The 22,088-nt window shown below is 37.8% G+C and overlaps 1 protein-coding gene across 24 annotated transcripts in view; it reads left to right on the top strand.

The window, feature by feature from the left end:
* LOC126266876 (protein lap4) overlaps positions 1-22,088 on the top strand; it is a 528,757-nt gene that overhangs the window by 332,818 nt on the left and 173,851 nt on the right. For 11 of the 24 annotated variants that reach the window (XM_049971528.1, XM_049971578.1, XM_049971538.1 and 8 more), the window contains 4 exons: positions 9,517-9,714; positions 12,341-12,499; positions 15,625-15,705; positions 16,456-17,244. In XM_049971528.1, coding sequence (XP_049827485.1) covers positions 9,517-9,714; positions 12,341-12,499; positions 15,625-15,705; positions 16,456-17,244 — 1,227 coding nt within the window. The remainder of the gene's footprint in view (positions 1-9,516; positions 9,715-12,340; positions 12,500-15,624; positions 15,706-16,455; positions 17,245-22,088) is intronic. The other 13 variants (XM_049971620.1, XM_049971569.1, XM_049971681.1 and 10 more) reach the window with 2 other exon arrangements.

Raw genomic sequence — 22,088 nt, 5'->3', positions numbered from 1 at the left:
AAACAAAAACATTTTTGGTTAGTTGGAGTGACAGAATGCAACAGCTAATATTCAGCTCTGAGGATGAAGATGTAAGCCTGAGTTCATTGTAGAATGTGTCTTTGACAAGTTCGTGTCAAGCAATTATGGGTGGGAGGGAAAAGACGCTCTGTGGTTGAATAGCCATGTCAGAAAGTTGCTACCAAAGCAAAGAGGACTACCGTTTCGATTTAAGCAAAGTCAAAGCCTAGTTGACACGCAAAAGCTGAACAAACCTAAAAAAAGTGCGAGGAGAGCAATTAATTGTTCTTATATGAAGTGAGTAATAAGAGGAAGATCCAGAATGAGATTTTCACTCTGCAGCGGAGTGTGCGTTGATATGAAACTTCCTGGCAGATTAAAACTGTGTGCCCGACTGAGACTCTAACTCGGGACCTTTGCCTTTCGCGGGCAAGTTTCAAGAGGAAGATGATACAGAGGAAACCAAAATACTGAATTTGGCCTTTGGAAATTATTTCACCATGGAAGATCGTAATAAGTTTCATCTTTTCTGTCTTTGCACAGATGCTGAAATGACTGATATTGAGATCAGTAATCACAGTAAAAAATCAATTTAAATTGCTCAACAGTGGAGAGGCGTCAGGGCTGGATAAGAAGGCTATGAAATTTTACAGAGATTACGTGAAAGAACGTGTTCTCCTTCAATAAGTAATTTCTTGTTGATTTCTAAAGAAACAAGGCATGATTACTAAATAAACAAGATGTACCTACTAATAGGGAAAAGACTCATATCATAGGTCATTGTTGTTTTAAAGAAGGGTCGACTGACTCCAGTATTTACAGGTGTATATCATTAACACAAATCTGTGTAATTGTGGAACATGTTTTATGGTCACGTGAAGTTTTCAGAGTACAAAATTCACATCTAAAAAACCACCATGGATTTCACAAACAGATACTGTGAAACTTAGCTTGTTCTATTTGTCCACAAGTTTCAGAGCATTGTAGACATTGATGCTCAGGTTACTGTGTGTTTCTTGAATTCTCGAAGGCATATGATACAGTTCTGAGCTGTTGTTTAGAGAACAAAATAAGAGCTTACTGAGTATCAGACTAAATTTGTGATTGGATTCAACACTTTCTTACACATGAAACACATCATCGTAATCAGTGGAACAAAATTTATGAAGGTAAAAGTAAGTTCAGGAGTATCCTGAGTGAGTGTTAGAGAGTCATCATAGGTGCCAATTTATATTAATGATCTGGTGGATGAGGTTTGAGATGCAATGAGACCACTCATGATTGAGTGTGAAATGTAGAAAGACCTGCTGAATGTAACATATTGCATGTAAAAAAACATGAAGAGTTTGTTACTGGTAGATTGTGTTATTGGTAGCTAATCAATGGAAACAATAACTGCTGTAAAATGCCATCTAGTGAGTGGACCATGCAAAACAAATTGCAGGAATACCGGATTCCAGGCTGACATTCGTTCAAAGAATCATAATCAACTGTAATTCATCCACAAAAGAAGTGGCTTCTGTAATGTCATGATACTGTTAACACCAGCATTCATATTCCTGCTCCAGTTGGAATCATGCGTAATATCTAATTTGACTATGTTTCTTTTAATGGACTGTTATGTCATATATCTAATTTCTTCTTTTACGAAGCTTTGTTTATTGCAGTTACTTTTTTTATTTCATGCAAGTTGAATGAGCTGTGCTGCCGGGTCTGGTATTTGGCTGCTGCATAATATGTAGGCCACTGTTTTGCCAGTTGGGCAGGCCAAAGATGTTGAGAGTAGCAGCTCCATGATGTTTTATAGATCTCTCTCTCTCTCTCTCTCTCTCTCTCTCTCTCTCTCTCTCTCTCTCTCTCTACCTCCCCCCTCCCGTATGTGTTCCTATAATGAGTATAACCTGGATTTTGTTGTATCTGACACTGCTGACTAGAAATATCTTTATTGTTTTCTGTGTATTGGTATTAATTGGGATAAAATGCTCAAATGTTATAACTGATTTAAGTCTGACATTAATTTACGGCAATAAAAGCAGACTGTGGAATGACTGAATGTGTGATTTGTCTCATGTTATGATGATTCAAATGTTGTTGTTGTTATTGTGGTCTTCAGTCCTGAGACTGGTTTGATGCAGCTCTCCATGCTACTCTATCCTGTGCAAGCTTCTTCATCTCCCAGTACTTAGTGCAACCTACATCCTTCTGAATCTGCTTAGTGTATTCATATCTTGGTCCCCCTCTACGATTTTTACCCTCCACGCTGCCCTCCAATTCTAAATTTGTGATCCCTTGATGCCTCAAAACATGTCCTACCAACCGATCCCTTCTTCTAGTCAAGTTGTGCCACAAACGTCTCTTCTCCCCAATCCTATTCAATACCTCCTCATTAGTTACGTGATCTATCCACCTTATCTTCAGCCATCTTCTGTAGCACCACATTTCGAAAGCTTCTATTCTCTTCTTGTCCAAACTAGTTATCGTCCATGTTTCACTTCCCTACATGGCTACACTCCATACAAATACTTTCAGAAACGACTTCCGGATACATAAATATATATTCGATGTTAACAAATTTCTCTTCTTCAGAAACGCTTTTCTTACCATTGCCAGTCTAGATTTTATATCCTCTCTACTTCGACCATCATCAGTTATTTTGCTCACCAAATAGCAAAACTCCTTTACTACTTTAAGTGTCTCATTTCCTAATATAATTCCCTCAGCATCACCTGACTTAATTTGACTACATTCCATTATCCTCGTTTTGCTTTTGTTGATGTTCATCTTATATCTTCCTTTCAAGACACTGTCCATTCCGTTCACTAGCTCTTCCAAGTCCTTTGCTGTCTCTGACAGAATTACGATGTCATCGGCGAACCTCAGTTTTTATTTCTTCTCCATGGATTTTAACACCTACCTTACTGCTTGATCAATATACCGATTGAATAGCATCGGGGAGAGGCTACAACCCTGTCTCACTCCCTTTCCAACCACTGCTTCCCTTTCATGCCCCTCGACTCTTATAGCTGCCATCTGGTTTCTGTACAAATTGTAAATAGCCTTCTGCTCCCTGTATTTTACCTCTGCCACCTTCAGAATTTGAAAGGGAGTATTCCAGTTAACATTGTCAAAAGCTTTCTCTAAGTCTACAAATGCTAGAAATGTAGGTTTGCCTTTTCTTAATCTTTGTTCTAGGATAAGTCATAAAGTTAGTATTGCCTCACATGTACCAACATTTCTGCGAAATCCAATCCCTGAGGTCAGATTCTACTAGTTTTTCCATTCGTCTGTAAAGAATTTGCGTTAGTATTTTGCAGCTGTGACTTATTAAACTGATAGTTCGGTAATTTTCACATCTGTCAACACCTTCTTTCTTTGGGATTTGAATAATTATATTCAACTTGAAGTCTGAGGGTATTTAGTCTGTCTCATACATCTTGCTCACCAGATGGTAGAGTTTTGTCATGACTGGCTCTCCCAAGGCTGTCAATAGTTCTAATGGAATGTTGTCTACTCCCGGGGCCTTGTTTCGACTCAGGTCTTTCAGCGCTCTGTCAAACTCTTCACGCAGTATCGTATCTCCCATTTCGTCTTCATCTACATCCTCTTCCATTTCCATAATATTGTCCTCAAGTACGTCGCCCTTGTATAAACCTTTCTGCCTTCCCTTCTTTGCTTAGAACTGGGTTGCCATCTGAGCTCTTGATATTCATGCAAGTGGTTCTCTTTTCTCCAAAGGTCTCGTTTAATTTTCCTGTAGGCAGTATCTATCTTACCCCTAGTGAGGCAAACCTCTACATCCTTACATTTGTCCTCTAGCCATCCGTGCTTAGCCATTTTGCACTTCCTGTCAATCTCATTTTTGAGACGTTTGTATTCCTTTTTGCCTGCTTCATTTACTGCATTTTTATATTTTCTCCTTTCATCAATTAAATTAAATATTTCTTCTGTTACCCAAGGATTTCTAGCAGCCCTCGTCTTTTTACCTACTTGATCTTCTGCTGCCTTCACTACTTCATCCATCAGAGCTACCCATTCTTCTTCTACTGTATTTCTTTCCTCCATTCCTTTCAATTGTTCCCTTATGCTCTCCCTGAAACACTCTACAACCTCTGGTTTAGTCAGTTTATCCAGGTCCCATCTCCTTAAATTCCCACCTTTTTGCAGTTTCTTCAGTTTTAATCTACAGTTCATAACCAAAAGATTGTGGGCAGAGTCCACATCTTACAATTTAAAACCTGATTCTTAAATCTGTCTTACCATTATATAATCTATCTGACACCTTCTAGTACCTCCAACCTTCTTTTGTGATTATTGAACCAAGTATTAGCTATGATTAAGTTATGCTCTGTGCAAAATTCTACCAGACGGCTTCGTCTTTCATTTTGTAGATGGTAGAATATGAATTTAGCTTTTTCTTGTACTTCCCGTGTCAGTCTGCTGCCAAGAGCAAGTCTGGCACATTCTGAAAGATCTTGAAAATACAATAATGAGTAGGGATCATCAGTTTTGGTGTGCCAGATAATATGAAAATGTAACATTGAAGCTACAAATTCAGCACTTGCACCAAGCAAGGTAGTATACTGGTTTAGGAGTTGAGGATCTCAGTTCAAACTCCTGTTCAGCCATGAAGATTTGAATGTTCTGTTGTTTCTGTATGGAAAGGCTGTAGCATTTACTGATAGGAACTAAAACTGTTAATTCAGGGATGGGATTTTTTTGGGGGGTGGGGGTGCAGTTTCACACTGTAGTCAAAAGTTTACGTATTGTATATTCTTTCCACTTCATGACCAACTACACCAAAAGCTAGCTCCACGATATATATAATTCGTGACAATTTATTATAACAAAGCATACTAAAAGACACGTTTTGGAGAGCTCTTTAATGTATTGTATGTTAGCATCACTGCATGCTTAATGATTTTCATATTTTCAGTGCTAATTTTGAAGCATTTATTGTTTTTGTGTGGTCAATCCACAGCTATAGAGTTCATAAAAGAAAACAGTTTTTTTTTTTTTTACATAGATTTTGTCAGAAGAAAACTGTGCAGCTGCCATGTTGATTCAAGTGCTTGTGAAGGTAACACACCATATTTCAGGTTTTTGTATTTATAGTTGTATACTACAGAAATGTTTAACTGATGCGTTCCACTAAAGGCCTCTCCAAAACACGACATTTTTAGTACAATTTGTTGTGCTGAACTGTTGGAAAATGTGATGTCAGTTGAAAAACATGTTGCCGCTAATTTTTAAGCACTCCACTTAGTAGCCTTAATAGGTAATTACAGCGAAGGAATAGCCTCTTAAGACATATTAATGCGCATTCTGCGTACCTTAATTCATTTGTTTATAGATCAAATCCTCTCGTCTCCATTTCTTCACTGCAAAATAGTCAGACCATTTCATTGTAATTCGGATGATCAAATAGTTCTTATTCAAGAGAACTTATTGCAAGCACACATTATATGCCCTCATTCATAGTATCAAATATTGGAATATCCAGGATGGCTTGTAACAATATTATGAAAAAGGAAGTTGCCATTTACTATGAGTCGCAGATAGGCACAAGAAAAAGACCGTCACAAGTAAGCTTTCGGCCAACAAGACCTTTGTCAAAAAAAAAAACTCTCTCTCTCTCTCTCTCTCTCTCTCTCTCTCTCTCTCTCTCTCTCTCTCTCTCTCTCTCTCTCTCTCATTCATGCAAATCATACGTGTGTGTGTGTGTGTGTGTGTGTGTGTGTGTGTGTGTGTGTGTGTGTGTGTGTGTGTGCGCGCGCGCATTCATAGTATTTCACAGAATGTTTTCACCAGTGGATAACCAGTGTTCTGCCTCTCTGGTTATCATTGGGAAGGTGACTATTATCTGCACTAGTTTAACACTTACAGGAAAAGCCTCTGTCAGGTTGTTTTCCGGAAGTAAGTTCCAGATGATCAAAGCATCTGATGTCTTCAGTAAATCCTTTTTGTTGTGCAACACATTTAGTTCATGGCATTAGTCTGAAGACAGTAATTTAAACAAATTAACAGATAGATACTTTCAGTTCCTTTTCTGAGAAAACAGTTTGACGATCTGTGAATAACTATGTTTCAAATAGCAGTGAAACTGCAAATCATCATTAAAACAAAATTGATCACTGATTGGAGCTGTGATGCAGTCGCAGACATTGCATGCTCATTCTTATTTCGTCTATGCATTTGTGAATCTCTTTCTAGGAAGTGACATGTTACTGTATTGTAATACACTCTAACTACAGATTTACAAACTTCTTTCTGCAGCACAAAATGAAAAGCTATCATAACATTAATGTTAAATATTGATTATGATGCTTTGATGCATCATTAGAAATATACAGAGACAGGGCTACAATAGCAAAGTTTCAGTCACTGTATTCATTCCGTGTTGATATAAACAGTTGAATGTGAAAATCAAATGGATGTTAATAGAACACTCATGGTCAATGGACAGAGTCTTCAGGATGTCCATCAGAGCTGTACTCCATAGAAACTGTGCTGCCAAACCTCTGCTATGTGGAGCTAACTGGCATTTCGAGGCACAACCTTAAAACACTCTACTATCTGTTTGAAAAGGTCACTCAGTATAAACAATGCCAGAGATGTTGTTTGTCATTATTTAAATCCATGAGAGAAATATTCGAAATGTATTGTGACAATTTAAATTCTGTAATACATTATTGTGATAGTTATTTCAATGTACGTTTTGGAGTCTCCGCATCAAAGTCTTTTAACTAATGCAACATGCCTGGTCCAGATGGTTTATCTCAAAAGGTAACGTTCCTGCTTCTTCCACATCCTTGTCCTGTTAGAACTTTTCTTTTTCTTTCTAATGACCTGTTATTCAATGGGGCATCAAAAGCGTAATTTCATTATCCTAAACATTCCGTTATTGGTTAAAATTGTAACAGATTTTTCAAAATTGTATTTAAAGATCAGATGGAACTCTTTGGAGGTTGAGTGGACTTAGCAGTAGGCCATTTCCTTGATTTAGCGAGTGGAAATTTTATTCATTGAAGGGCTGAAGACCTGTTTTTTAATTTGTTGCTAAGAGCTCATCAGGCATCTGGATTGTGTAGCAATGAATCTTAACAATTCGTATGGGGTGTTGTGATGGGAGGAGATGGCTTGATTCAGAGTGCTGGGTTGGAAATTATAATTACTGTTTATCTCAGTAGTGACAATGCATTGCCCAGTGGACCAATGTATTTTTGTGAAAGAGGCCCGCTTTTCCAATCGCCAGTTGATTGTTGGCTTGAAGTATGCATTTCATTTCATAAACACATCAGTATTCCCACCCAAAGTTCCATTTCTGTCCATCTTCAGTGGGTGGCACCCTCGCTTGATATTTGTTTACACTCATCATACAAAGACCTTTGTACACTTGAAGCAAAAAAGAATTGTCAAGTTATAGCTCACATACCCGGTGCTATGCTAGATAAATCAACCAGAACTTTAGAATTTTAGTAAATCAATCTATTGACAATATGGGTAGTCATTTCCCAGATCATTTTCTTTAATACTTAATTTTAAATTTCGAATTATTCAGAAACACAAAAGAGGGAAATGTATAACTTTTATTTAGTTTTATTTGTTTATCAATTTGGCAAGTCTCTTTGCCCCACCGTAAAATGAGTGTGGCTAAGAGTGGCTAGGTTCTCACAAATTCATAAATTTCAGCTAGATAAATGTGAGGGCATGGCTGGGAGGATGCGTGATTTTTTTTTATATATATGTGTGTGGAGGGGGGCGATTGAGTGGTGGACAATTTGCTACTCTTGTCGTACTAGTAGTTGAAGTTAACCCTGACTAGAGCTATATGTGTAGCCTCATGTAGGTTTATTTTCCACCTAGAGATGATGATTTCTGGAACAGCTGTTGGTCATCATCATCATCCATTTGACTTGCACTGTTGGATAAAGTACCACCTCCATGTAATTTTCATTGCAATCATAACTGTGTTTCACTGCAGTTTGTTCCCGGTTTTATTTCTTTCTCCTGTATCTCTCAGTAGTTTGCAACATGTATATAATAATTGCTCATTGAGCAGGCTTAAATTTTCAAGTACTTTTTGTAATGTTAAGCCTCATTGTTATAATTAGCTTTAGTTTGAGTTAATATTTTAAAATTTAATTTTTTATTTTCAATTTTTATCTTTCCTATTACCACTTGTCTTGGGATCATGTGAGCCGCTGCTGTTTGGTAACTGAATGAACCACTACATAATTCGTAGGAAGTTGATACGAAAATTTGAAACAAACATTTAATAAACTCCCTATTTACTATTATATATAGAGTAAACAATACTTTACAGTGCAAGGCTCTAAACTTAGTTATAAATACATGTACCAGAATAAAGTGCGTGTAATGTGGAGGACTTTAATTTTAGATGTGAAATTCTGGTGTTTAATATGCAAATTTTATGCATAAAATTGATATCTAAATAAAGCGAAGGGGAGGAGTGCAGTTTCCTACAACTTTTATAGCAACTGCTTTGTCATTGATTATAATCTCATTAGCTTGGTGTCTTTAATGCAGATTAGAACTTAGAGTACCATACAAAAGGAGTTTATAATAGTTCTCTATCTATCTATCTATCTATATTAAAAACAAAGATTCCAAGACTTACCAAGCGGGAAAGCGCCGGCAGACAGGCACATGAACAAAACACACAAACACACACACACAGAATTACGAGCTTTCGCAACTGGCAGTTGCTTCGTCAGGAAAGAGGGAAGGAGAGGGAAAAATGAAAGGATGTGGGTTTTAAGGGGGAGGGTAAGGAGTCATTCCAATCCCGGGAGCGGAAAGACTTCCCTTAGGGGAAAAAAAGGACAGGTGTACACTCGCACACACACACACACACACACACACACAAAGGGAAGTCTTTCCGCTCCCGGGATTGGAATGACTCCTTACCCTCCCCCTTAAAACCCACATCCTTTCATTTTTCCCTCTCCTTCCCTCTTTCCTGACGAAGCAACTGCCAGTTGCGAAAGCTCGTAATTCTGTGTGTGTGTGTTTGTGTGTTTTGTTCATGTGCCTGTCTGCCGGCGCTTTCCCGCTTGGTAAGTCTTGGAATCTTTGTTTTTAATATATTTTTCCCATGTGGAAGTTTCATTCTGTTTTATTTATATCTATCTATCTATCTATCTATCTATCTATCTATCTCCTGTTGTATGTGTTAGCTCCCCTTCCCTGTGTTTCTATACAACAACATAACATTTAAGAGAACGTTTTAAGGGTGTATTTAGTCTTTAATCTAGAAATACCGAATGTAAAGAGTTAAAAGAATATTGTGAGGTGCTAATAGATGCTAATAATTGGTTTATAAAATCTTTATTTTTTATACTTAAATTCTCATGTTAATTATTACTGCTCATGGTCGCTTGTACTGGACGGTTATGCTCTGTTGTGCTGTAGGCTTGCATAGCATTTTATATGTATTTTTCATGAGCCAACCATCACTTAATTTTTAATAGTACATCTCACTAATTTCTGTTACAGTTACCTGAAACCATCACAGCTACACCAAGTCCAACACAGACACCTGTTGCGACACCAACACCAATAGCAAGACAGCCTTTGGGACCAGGGTCTGTGTCGTCTAGTGCGAGTGCAAGCAGAGCGCCAAGTGCAGCATCTCATGTGTCCAGCTACGACACAGCGACAAGCCATGACCCTGAGCAAGAGATCAGAACTAAAGTAAGATTTTCTTTGCATTAGTTTTTGGTCAGTATTCTTTACAAAATACATGATTGTTACATTACCAGTACTATTATCACATGTTGGAAGTTTTCACATCTGTGGTAGTAATGAGGAAAGTGTGGTGGTAGTATTACTCCATTAATTAGTTGTTCAAAAGATAAATTCAGAACAAAGATTATGACCATTGCGTAGGTGGCGTCATGTTTGGTGGAGTTCAGGAGCATTTTAGTGAGTTTTGGATTATGAAATTTACCCTGCCTCATGTTCGAAGTTAGCATACATTTGTGGGACCATTCCTTGACTTGGCACTGGGGCTGGCTGACATTGCAGAAGAGTTCATACCGATTTAAAACTGCCAACTAATGACACTTTACCAGTGTTGCCTACAGCAACCAATAGGGAATGTGGGAAGGACATCACATGTGGCTCCGGAGGTTGTGGGAGTGTGTGTATTTCCGACTTGACTCCCTTTCCATTTTCAACTGCTGCTCCTACACCATTACCATTCCTTGCTATCCTGTTCTGTTCTCTGGAGTTAAGTTCACCATTAACCTAATGGTGATGGCTCCTCTTACCAACTGGTGACCTGTTCATCTTCCACATGGCATACATCTTGTATCCCAGGTACAGAATTATTGGATGTTTTATCTCAATCATTTACCTGTTATCATTGAAAGTTACACTTATTCAATGCCTGCTCCCTCAACTTCCCCTATGACCTGCAGATCATGAAAATAGTATCAATTGAAAAGCAATGTCAGATGTGAAACCCATTCAAGACATGAAGAATGTGGCATACCAGAGGAATATCATGTTTCAATGGAAATGGTCAGAGTATCTCGTTTTGTTGGAAGGTATGTGGAGAGCTTCTACTGAATTTCCACTCTGGAGCATTTTATGCCACAGAACTCTCCTTCAGTTACACTATTGTGGAATTAAATAAAACAGATTATTTACATGCAAATGACTAATTTAGACCTCTAGTAGTGAAACTGAAGTTGATACAATGTATAATTTTCTAAAATAACTCCTATAATCTCCCACAGAAATGAATCACGTTAATAAGTGACCAAGGAGTAGTATCTTTTGAAATAACAGATACTATTCAAGATAATAGCAGATAAAAAAGGGGGTGGGGGGGAGGGGGGAGAAATGATGACATTGGACATGAATACATCTGAAGAGACTGCGTACACTATCTTGTGTTCCCTCTTCTGGTGTTTCATGTGGGATCTGCATCAGATAGGACCGAGGAGGCAGTTCATTTCATATTATCATGAAATAGGGAGAATATGCCATGAATATGAGTTGGGATTGGCAGTTGTTAAAATAAAAATTAATAAAAAGCAGCGATGGTAGAATTGTCATTTATTAAAAATATGACCAGTCTCAGCCTCTAATAATAGGCCATCCTGAGATAATACACTACAGCGATAAGAATTAAAAGTGCTGATTTACATATGGCAGTCAGCAAAAGGAATATATCCATAAGGTATTGAAATTCTTTTTTTTTTATTTTTTTTTATTTTTTTTTTTTTTTAATCCATTTCTATGTACATTTTAAAAAATGAGTGTTCAGATCTTTCCATACGACATATAAATTGCTTCCTGTTGGCTGACATTGATGTCATGCAGCTCATGCGTGCCCTCATTCATTCTCTATAACCCATGGCTGCTCAGCCATGAGTAGCAATCTTGCGATTGCGTTCAGCACAGCTGTCCAAAATGTCATCATCAGCATCAGCCCGATGGGTCTTTTTAATGTTTCCTGACTCTGCTATGTAAATCAGCACTTTTAATTTTTATATTTACAGTGTGTTTCATGAAGAAGGCCTACTGCAAAAGGCCAAGGACCAAAATGACGATCTTATAGAAGATAGGTAGATGATGAAATGTGTAGGAGGAACATGATACTTATCGCTAATGACCATAATACATGGAAAAGTCATGAGGAATGCTTTATCCAGTAACAGCTGTCTAATGGCTGATTATGTTGACTTGTTGTTGGATTTGACGACTTTTATGTGGACAATCCCATTATTCATGTACTTCACCCCATTGAATATTTTCATTGGGCTAGAAAATTTCTTGTTTCCTAATCCATTAATAAAAAGCATTTACAGCCTTAAACTAAAAACATTTACTTTCACACACAATGAGTGTAATGCCAACTATTACGGAGTGCAAAGAAAACTGACCAAGTGTCCATAGCAAAAGTCACAGCAATGGTGCCAAAGATGATTCTCTTATCTCACAGTGGGGTAATGTATTAAGAGCTATGGGGACTACTTTTGAAAGAATGTACTATTTACTTACTTTCCTTCCCTTTGTCTCTTTCCATTTGACTGCTCCTTATTAGCATTCCCCCAGGAAGTAGTTTATATGGTCTGTGTAAATTTTTAAGACTTTAAATTAGGATGTAAGAAACTTTCATTTTAAGAAAATTGCTACCATATTATAATCTATAGCACTTGACAAGAAATTAAAATTTCCCATTATTTGCTCAGTAACCATCAGTATTTGCCTACAAGCAATTCTTGATTTTCAGAATTTCCTGTTTGTTGAAGTGTTTAGTATTTGTGAGTAAATTGAGGTACTGGATTTTCTTTTTCTGTTTTTTCAGGCATACACAGCTAAGAAAATTCCTGAACCAATACAGCCTGTCAAGAATGCTGAAGTTCGCAAGCAAACAGTGTATACCACACTGATTAGGGACCAAAATGGGCTGGGCTTTAGTATAGCAGGTGGTAAGGGTTCACCACCTTACAAGGACAATTCAGATGTAAGTAATGGCAATACAACTTAATACTAATTCCTGAGGTGCATGCGTGTATGTGTATGTGTGAAATCGTCAGTAATAAGAAGGAGAGAAATGTTGTAACATCAGCACTTTGCATTCCGTAAGGCAGACAAAGTGAATCTCCTTACATTCTTCCTTAAATTGCCGCCACCTGGGCCGTGAACATGCTACAGAGATTTGCACAAGTCTCTTTGTGGAACCAATGAGGCCACTTGCCAACAATTAGTGTATACATGAAAACAAACAGTGTGCTTTCATTCAAATATATTTGCATAAGCATCACAATACAACATTTTGTATTGTTAATTATTTGAAACTCTTCAGGGTGTCATTTCACTTGAGTTATGATTTCACTTTCTTCATCAAAATTATTGTCACACTCGTTTTCACTTAGCTCTACAGTCTTTTAGTCGGAAAGGACTCTGCTTGAAGAATTTTTTGCCTACTAACTAGAACCTAATAATTACAACTTTTCTCTCAACACAACTGCTACACTTCAACAGCGTCTTAAAACAGGCTTCCCTAGATGGCAATACTACACGGTATTGATGCCTCATACAGTCAGATTCATGAATGGATCACGTGGAGCTACAAGAAAATGTATCAGTTGAGGCTTAACATTGGTGCGGAAAACAAAATTCACAGTGTTGAGAGCCACTCACCCTTGGAATGGAAAGAGTTAAACACCAGTTTCCTGAAAATATGTTTCATCAGTATGATTCAATTGCCATCTTTACGCTGTAGTCACACCTGACTACTTTAATTCATCTCTTACGAAGTGTTCATTTTAAGTAAGCAACAAATTAATGTCACTTTCATTGTGATACATTACACAGATGATTTAGACAAATGACATCAATTTGAAATTCAGGGTGACTGCTGAAAATTATCCACAGATCAATGTTACAGCATTTTAGTGAGTCACTCCTAATTAGCGTGGCTGATGACATCACTACTTAAAAGTTGCCAACATATGAAATGCTGTTACTTTGAAAGCTAGCTCATAAGCAAAATACACCATTTTTGAAGAAATCGTGAATAAATAGTTCTCAGCATTCCCTTAAATTGTTTATTGCTGTAGTGCTTATATTCCTCTGAAATTGTTGTGCTTCAAATATACTAGACAGTTCTGTGTCCTGATACCGTGCTTTGCATGAGACAAAACTTTGATTCTTCATAATTAGAACAAACAATATTTGTTAAATGAATATGTTTGAAGACATGCTACACACTTGCTCCTAAACGTAAATACAAGAGAAGATTGGTGGCAGGCTATCATTTATTGTGGAAACATAAACTGAAAAGCCAAAACATTATGACCACATAACACCATGATGTTGGATGCCACGTGGTGGTGTTGCAGCTATGTGTGACGCGAAAACAAAAGTATGTAAGTGGAGTAGACACGGATATATGGGCAGCAAACAGGTAAATCCATTGAGATAAGCAACTTCGACAAAGAGCATATTATCATTATGCAGAACCTGTGAATGAGTATCTCGAAATGGTGAAGCTTGTCAAATGTTCACATGCTACTGTGCTGAGCATCTCTGGGGAGAGGTAAGAGAACACTGAAAGTACCACTAGGCGGTAAATGATTGTGGACATCCACTACTCTTCACACAATGCAGGGTTTTGGAGGCTTGTCTGCTCTGCCAGGTATGGTAGGTGGTGATAAGTGGCATCTCTGCTGAAAGAGCACAATGCCAGTGCACGCACAAGTGTTTTGCAGCACACCGTTTGTCATACATCATTGAACATGGAGCTGTGCAGCAGACCCTCCCTATGTATTCACATTTTCACCCAACATCATCAGTTGTGATTGCATGGACATAGGACCATTGTGATTCGACCATCGATCAAAGGAAACGTGTCGGCTCCTCGCATGAATCATATATTTGCTACGCTAAGTTGCTGGTCATCTACACAAACGCTTTCACTTAGATGAATAGTGGCTCGAAATGTGCAGCATGCCACAGATGCAGGCTGGTGGAAGCCGTATTATGCTGTGGGAGACATTCTTCTGCACTCAAATGGGAGCTGTGGTATTAATTGAAGACAGACTGATAGCTGTGAATCACCTGCATCCCTTCATGCTTGATGTCTTCCCTAATAACGATGTCAGCTCTCAGCAGTGTAATTGTCCATGTCTTGGAGCCAGAATTGTGCTATAGTGGTTTGGGGGGCATTATACTGAACTAATGGTGATGTCTCGGTGACCGAATTCAGTTGTTGTAAATCCTATGGAACCTATCCAGGTCACTATGGGGTGCAGTGACTGCATACACAAATCAGCAGCCCATTATTTACACGAATTACATGATCTGTGCATACACATCTAATGCCACATACGTCCACAAACCTACCAACCGCCGGATCCCAAATACACAGAAAGAATGATGTATTGCATTCCAAAGACGTACGTTCAAGCTATTAAGCAGGTGGTCATAATGTTTTAGTGTACACACTAAAAGTTCAGTCATTTCAAGAGTGACACTGTTAATGCTTTATTTAAAGATTGTTACAGAAATTCTGAAGAGCTTTTCATTAATGGAGTAGTAAAAAAAAAGTGATCATATATAATGTGGAATGATAGACATTAGACAGAAGGCTATCATAAGCAGGATAGTGAAGCAGCTTTTTAAATTCATTTCTCAAATTTATAAATAGCTCAGGAATGGTAACGAAGTAAATTGTGTTTAAATTGTGGTCTATTGTTACACATCCAGTTGTTCTGTTTTAGAATGATTTAAACAAATCTGATGTTGATTGAAACAGTAAATGTATTAACCCTCTGCCATTGGTATTGATTTCTTGTCTGTGTTTACTTTAACAGGAAAAGCCTTTATATTCTCAAGTTAGAAGTTGAATCAATCTTGACTTTGTTGCGTCTATAGTTCCTGAACATCCAATGCGTCATTATGTATTACAATTTCATGCACAGCATTTTAATTAATTTATTCCTGACATACTCCAGTTTTTACTGGCATTTGCTTCAGAATACTGTGAAGTACACACAAAGCTAGTGGGTGAGCAGATTCGGTGGTTATAATCATAACTTTGAATGAGGTGCACAAATTTTGTTAAGTACGTTGTTATTTTTACAGGCAATTTATATCTCCCGTATAACGGAAGGCGGTGCAGCCGAGAGAGATGGAAAACTTATGGTTGGTGACAGAGTAATGTCAGTAAGTACTCCGATTGGTTATGGGTGTTGAATAAAATTAATGATTGTAATGAGACACAGTTTTTATAAATTATAAATGAAGACGTATCATAGTTTGTGATGAAGTGGGTTGTGTTTCTAATTTTTAATCTCATGGTCAGGATAATACAAGAGGAACTCAGAAATTTAGCAGTAATGTAAATCATTTATTGTTAATTTGGGAAAAATGAAAAGAACCTTTTACTTTTCCATGTCTTTGAAACATGTTGTGTGTGCAGCTTATTAGGACTTTTTTTATTTGTTTATTTATTTTTTTTGCTTTGTCTGTGTCATTTTGTGCAGGATGTATTTTACACATAAAAGTGAACTTATTTTTGTTAGTCCATGCCTCTGTCAGAAATGCTTTGGGTTGCTATCATTTTAATCTCTGCTGCTGTATGCTTGTGTGAGTGTGAATGATTTAGTTCTTTCTTCAGTGGAATAGTTCTTACCTCTCTCTGTCTTCCAGTATAGTGTATAAAATTGAAGCAAAAGAAAAGAAAAGAACTCTCCATTTGTAGATACATGTTCTAAACTTCATGCTTTGTAGATGCATAACTTTATTCCAAGTCAGTGAACATAATTATAAATTAGTGGCTGATAAAAAACAACAGAACATCTTTTGCTTATCATTTGAGGAATCTCTGTAGGAAATACTGGTATGCCTGAAGACTGACTGGTTGTCATAATAGCATGCTGGTGAGAGGACTCAGTCTAGTGTGTCTGCCCACAGATAAACGGTGTGGACATGGAAGGAGCTCGGCATGACCAAGCAGTGTCCATGTTGACTGGTCTTGAGCGGTTTGTGCGTCTGGTGGTGGAACGAGAGGTGTTGGTTCCCTTGGGCAGCAGCCCCTCACCCTCCCCAAGCCCAGGCTCCGAGAAATCCCCACGTGTGTTTGGAGTGCCAAAACCGTATACAGGACTATACAGTGCAAACAGTTACATGGCAAACAGACCTGGTTATGTGGGATATCGCAGGGCTGCTGTGGAGCAGCCAGTATCCAACACTGCACCTACCTATGGTAAATTGCCAGGACTGAGGAATGATCCTTCACCACCTACATCGGATGTGGTGAGAAAGGAAATGAAGATAGAAAGTGCATCATCACCTGCAGAAAGTGGTACAGAAGTGCTGCCAAACCACGTGCCTCCATCAAAACCTACAGAACCTCCTCGACCAGCTCCACGGCGCCTGAACCAGCCATCTGTGGCTGGCAGCACATCGTCGGAGCAGCCCCCTGTACAGGTACTACCCAAACCTTTAACCAGTGAGGATTTCCAGGCTATGATTCCTGCCCACTTCCTTCAACCTCCTCCAAAGCCACCAGGTCCAGATATTGCTGGCCCTACTGTTGTTGTGACAATAAAACGACCAGAGACACCATTGGGTGACATCAAGTTTCCCCCTGCCCCAACCACTCTGGGTAAAGTGACAGAGACCATCACTAAGAGCACCTTCACGGAGACGGTCGTGACCAGAGTTACGGACAACAAGGAGATCCGGCCTATTGTTACTGAGGTTAGTGCAGTGCTGAACTGTGTGGGAGGCTGAAAACTCTTAGTGGATTGCAGTATTCCTGTTAGACGTCACTAGATATATTAGTAATTGAAGGATCATATTTGCATCTGACCGATTTTACTGTGCTCTAATAATGTTAATACATTTTAAGTGCACTGTAAAGTACACACTATTGATCACTAATGGTTATGCGCACGTTTTAGACTGTTAATGTAATTTACATTCATTGCTGTAATTAGTATTGTTCTGCAGCCAGTCATAGACGATCACAAACTTTTTTCACAAATGCTTGCCATATGAAGTGTGTAGTGCTCTCACAGTGTGATACATCGGCCATTTGAATAATTTAAACACAGATACCATTATTTCTCTGTTGATGCCTTCATCAGAATTCTGAAGAAACATGTACTGTGAAATGATTTTTTTTTTTTTTTTTCTTACAGCGGGCAATTACTGTGTAGGAAATGGTGCTGTGTGTTCAGTTATTGATCTCAGACCTTCTTAAATCTATAAATTGGAAAAGTTCTTTCTTGAGGATTCATTCTTACAATGTGCATGTTTTGAAATTTAATTTCCAATGTCAGATCCTCTTCATAAATTGAGTTCTGATTAGCTCCTCTGTTTATTATGTGCACAGTTTGGAATGCCATTTAATTCAGATTTCGTCCATTTAAATACATCCTACGCATCTATGAAAACGGGCTGTGTTGAAGTTTCTGTTAACTGAAACATTATTGAATTTTTCCTCCAGTAGGACATTTATTAGGAGTAGTCAAAGTTTTTGATTATCACCTCAAAACAAAGTAGCAGGACTAACTATTTTGTTTCTTTGCAGAGATGCTACACCAAAGCAGCATTGGACTTAGTGTGTCTACAGACTTGTACCTGCTAATAAACAAAAAATTAGTAATGCAACTTCTTTTTTTTTTAGTGATAATTTAAACTTTACGCATTTAACTACTATAGTAACCACATATATCATTCTGCATCAAATTTGGAGTACTGTGTCTAGTTGTGGGTTTGTGATTTTAGAAACTGAAAGAAAGAAGTAACTTTTACAACTTAATAGTGATCCATTAACAGAAACTTGTGATTTAAGTAATTTTAAAGTATTGCAACCAGTTGAAAATCTCATACACAGTACTTTTCAAATTCTTGAATATAAAAACTTCATCAAATTCGTAAATTTTGAACATAGTTTCAGTAGACAGCATCTTGTTATACACAAAGTATTAATTAAAAGTTGCAAAGTACATAGGCCATGTGTATTCAGTGAACTATACCTTTATAGCCCAGTCAAATAGTAGATATACCTTGCTAAAGGTGGGGTAGAAGAGTTTATTTTTTCAACTCGTTCATATGGTTGGAAATATTAGAAAACCGAGTATTGCCAACAAAATTTCGCTTGGGAAAATTTTCTGCAGTAAAAAAACTTCGAAAATTTTGGACTTTTTTCAGTTTTTTCAAAATATCTGTTTCATTTGCTCCTATCGCTTTGATGTCTACTTTCTTTTTTAAAGAGCACAAAATTGTCTACAAATTTGATTCTTACAATTTTTTTCTACTCCCAATATCTAAGGCGCTACAGCGCCTCAAAAAATACCAATTTTTCAAATTTTGAGCACAGTGGCAAGATACCTAATTTTTGAACACATTTTTTTCAGTTTCTGTATGTATAGTATAAATACATTATACATCATGTTATAAGTTGGAATTTACCACCTCACTTTCAGGTAATCAATTTCTCTGTATGCAACATGAGGATTGCTGGGCACCCAACTCTTGTGATTCTTACATTACTAACTAAAGTTCACTATGGGCCACCTCAGCCCTGGTATTTGTAAAACTATAAATATAAAAATACATCATTAAGTGACACACACACACACACACACACACACACACACACACACACACACACAAAAATAAATTCTCAGGAAACTGAACTATTATTAGCTGCAATAGGCAACCTAATTAGGTAGGTAATTATTCTTGTGTATAAAAGCCACACAGTTGACATTAAAAATAAGTAGCTTTATTACAATTAAAATGCTTCTCAGTTACTAAAAAATGTTGACAGTTCTGGGTGTGTAATACTTATAATATTGCACTTGAGCGCACTTGGGACAGATACGAGCATCACCTCTAACGTTTTGAAGGTCCAGGTTCCTCAGTGTCACCAGAAATACCTTGAGTTACGGATTCAGGGTCTGTACAAAGAGTTGATCCCAGATTGACCTCGTCTTTAAACAGCGAGTCAGCCTCAGCAAGTTCATTGGTTTCGTCAGCGGTTTCCTCAACATCCTCCGTAACATCTTCTTCACTGTCTTCACATAAAAATTTTGGCACGTTTTCATAGTTGACCGCAATACATTTCTTGCAGATTGAAGAACATTTCAAACCCACTTTTTTGCAGGAGCACACTCCGCCATAGTTCAGCTTGCATGAGCTTGAAACAATGTGAAGAAGTGCTTCAGGTGCTGGATCTTGGCTCATTATAACGGGTATTGGACCATGGTCACTGTGATTCCAGCCCCATTTCTCAGGAGGTTCCCAGTTTCCCATCCAACTTTGGACTTGTTGGTAAGTCCGCAACGAATGATGGTGTGCAGCATCTTGTGTAGGTGGCAACCGTGCAAGATTGAGTTTGCTTTTTGTGGCAGACTTGGCGAATAGCTGGTACCGCAAATTGTCTAGGGTGTGGGAACTGCTGACACCTCCACTATACAGTGCGATATTAACCTGTTCTCCTGCAGTTATTATTTCTTCGCGGGTAGCATGTAACTTATTGAACGTGCAAAGCACTGAAGTTAGGTGTTCATTTTTCACAACAATATTGCAGCACTTAATTTTTCCTTGACCAAAAAAAGCAGTTGTCGTATCCCGTCCGCTAAAGGCGTGAGTGAACAGAATATATTCACTGTCAAACTTGTAAGATACAGTGGAAAACCACTTGTCTTCTGCATTTCCTCTTCGTGGCTTTAAGAAAAATAAGTTTTCAATGCCTTGCCCCAAACCGATCATGAGCACAAGCAGGTCAACATCTCCTCCTACAATGACAACACTTCCAAAATCTTTGGTTTTTGAAATGGCAGATGTTACAATTACGTCGTCAGCAGCTTCTTGTGCCTGGTGCACTTCAATGCTACACTTCCAGAAATTCCATTTTAAGAAGAGTGATCAAACGCATCTTGTTTCACTCGTTGTACAAGAACTTGTCCTGAGGGACTTGGTTTACCATCTCTGATTCAACCACAACGTCAACCGAAGAATGTTGTTTGGACCTATGAATCCTCTCAGCACTCTTTGTGCTACATTTGTCTCCCTCATATGGATACCCATCAAATACAAAAGCAAATTGAGATCCAAAATGGCATTGCAGGTAAGAAACATAGCTTTGGGCTATTGACTTGAAGCAAACATTTCGAGTCAGTCAATTTGTGGATAAGGTACCTCCATCAATGACAAAAAATTTAATCCGTCCACCTGACTTCGCATCTTCCACTGGAACGAAGGCATTGTAGAATGAAGATTTTGTTCCTCTTCGCATGCCTTTTTCTGAGAATAGGGACATTGGGTAAGGAGCAAGTTCATATTTCAGAAAGGCTTTTAACTCTTCTTCACTTTGTTTCATTAAACAAATCCTTTGGAAAAGACTTAAAGGTTCAACAGGAGTAATTTTAGTGCTCCCAGCTTTTACAGAATTGAACGCAGAAAGGAGAGTCACAACTTTATCTTTTCTACGGAACTTTACATCGTGGAAATTGTCACCAACTATTCTTTGCTCGAAATTTGAAAAATTGCTATTTTTTGGCGCGCTGTAGCGCCTTAGATACTGGGAGTAGAAAAAAATGGTAAGAATCAAATTTGTAGGGAATTTTGTGCGCTTAAAAAAATAAAATAGACGTCAAAGCGATAGGAGCAAATGACACTGAGATATTTTGAAAAAAACTGAAAAAAGTCCAAAATTTTCGAAGTTCTTTGACTGCAGAAAGTTTTCTCAAGAGAAATTTTGTTGGCAAAACTTGGTTTTCTAACCTTTCCAACAATATGAACGAGTTAAAAAAATAAAATCTTCTACCCCGTCTTCTGCAAGGTACAGGCTTTTTTCTGACAGTTTCACTGGACTATTATGTATGTTCTCTATAGTGAGTGATACTGCAGCTTGTGCTCACAATGTTGTTTGCTGAAGCAGGATCATGTTCATATTCTACACCTTTCTTCACACCTCTTAGTGCTGCCAATTTCTCAAATTAATAGCAAACAGTGTGAATCTGTATGTCTTACTGCAGAGACATACTAACAAAACAATTTGCCTTAGAACTTCAGTACACTTCTCCCAGTATTTCAGTCCCTTTGCATAATTTCTACTCTAGCTTTTGACAAACCGGATTTTTTTTTTTCATCCATTTTCTTGATTCAAAATTATATCATTACTTTCAGAAGTATTTGTCAAGTTGACAGGACATGCCAGTGTTGTGAAATTACTCTCTAGTTGATTTCTAAGTTGTCCACTAAGCTTATCACAAGCTCTTTCAATTAATTTTTCAAGATTACTTTCACTGTGGATGTCTTTTCGTTTTACTCATGCGGGGAAAATTTTGACGATCGCACTACTCTCATATTTTTTGAGCACCATTTTGGAACAGCTAAAACATTCTCCCTAACAGTACCGATTATTGTCTGTGTATGTAAGTAACTCTTATCAAAGAAGATTAACAGAATACATCAAGAACATTCAATAAACACCTACGGGTTTCTTTGTTGAATTGCTTAGACAGCACAAATGTCTTGTAGAATTAATCAAAAATCTTGGATGGGAAGTAAAATGTTGTGTATCACAA

The sequence above is a fragment of the Schistocerca gregaria genome, chromosome 1 (assembly GCF_023897955.1).
Source record: "Schistocerca gregaria isolate iqSchGreg1 chromosome 1, iqSchGreg1.2, whole genome shotgun sequence".
In the NCBI taxonomy this organism is placed as follows: Eukaryota; Metazoa; Arthropoda; class Insecta; order Orthoptera; family Acrididae; genus Schistocerca; species Schistocerca gregaria.
Note: the sequence above shows the minus strand (reverse complement) of the source record. Positions and strands in the feature narration are given on the sequence as shown.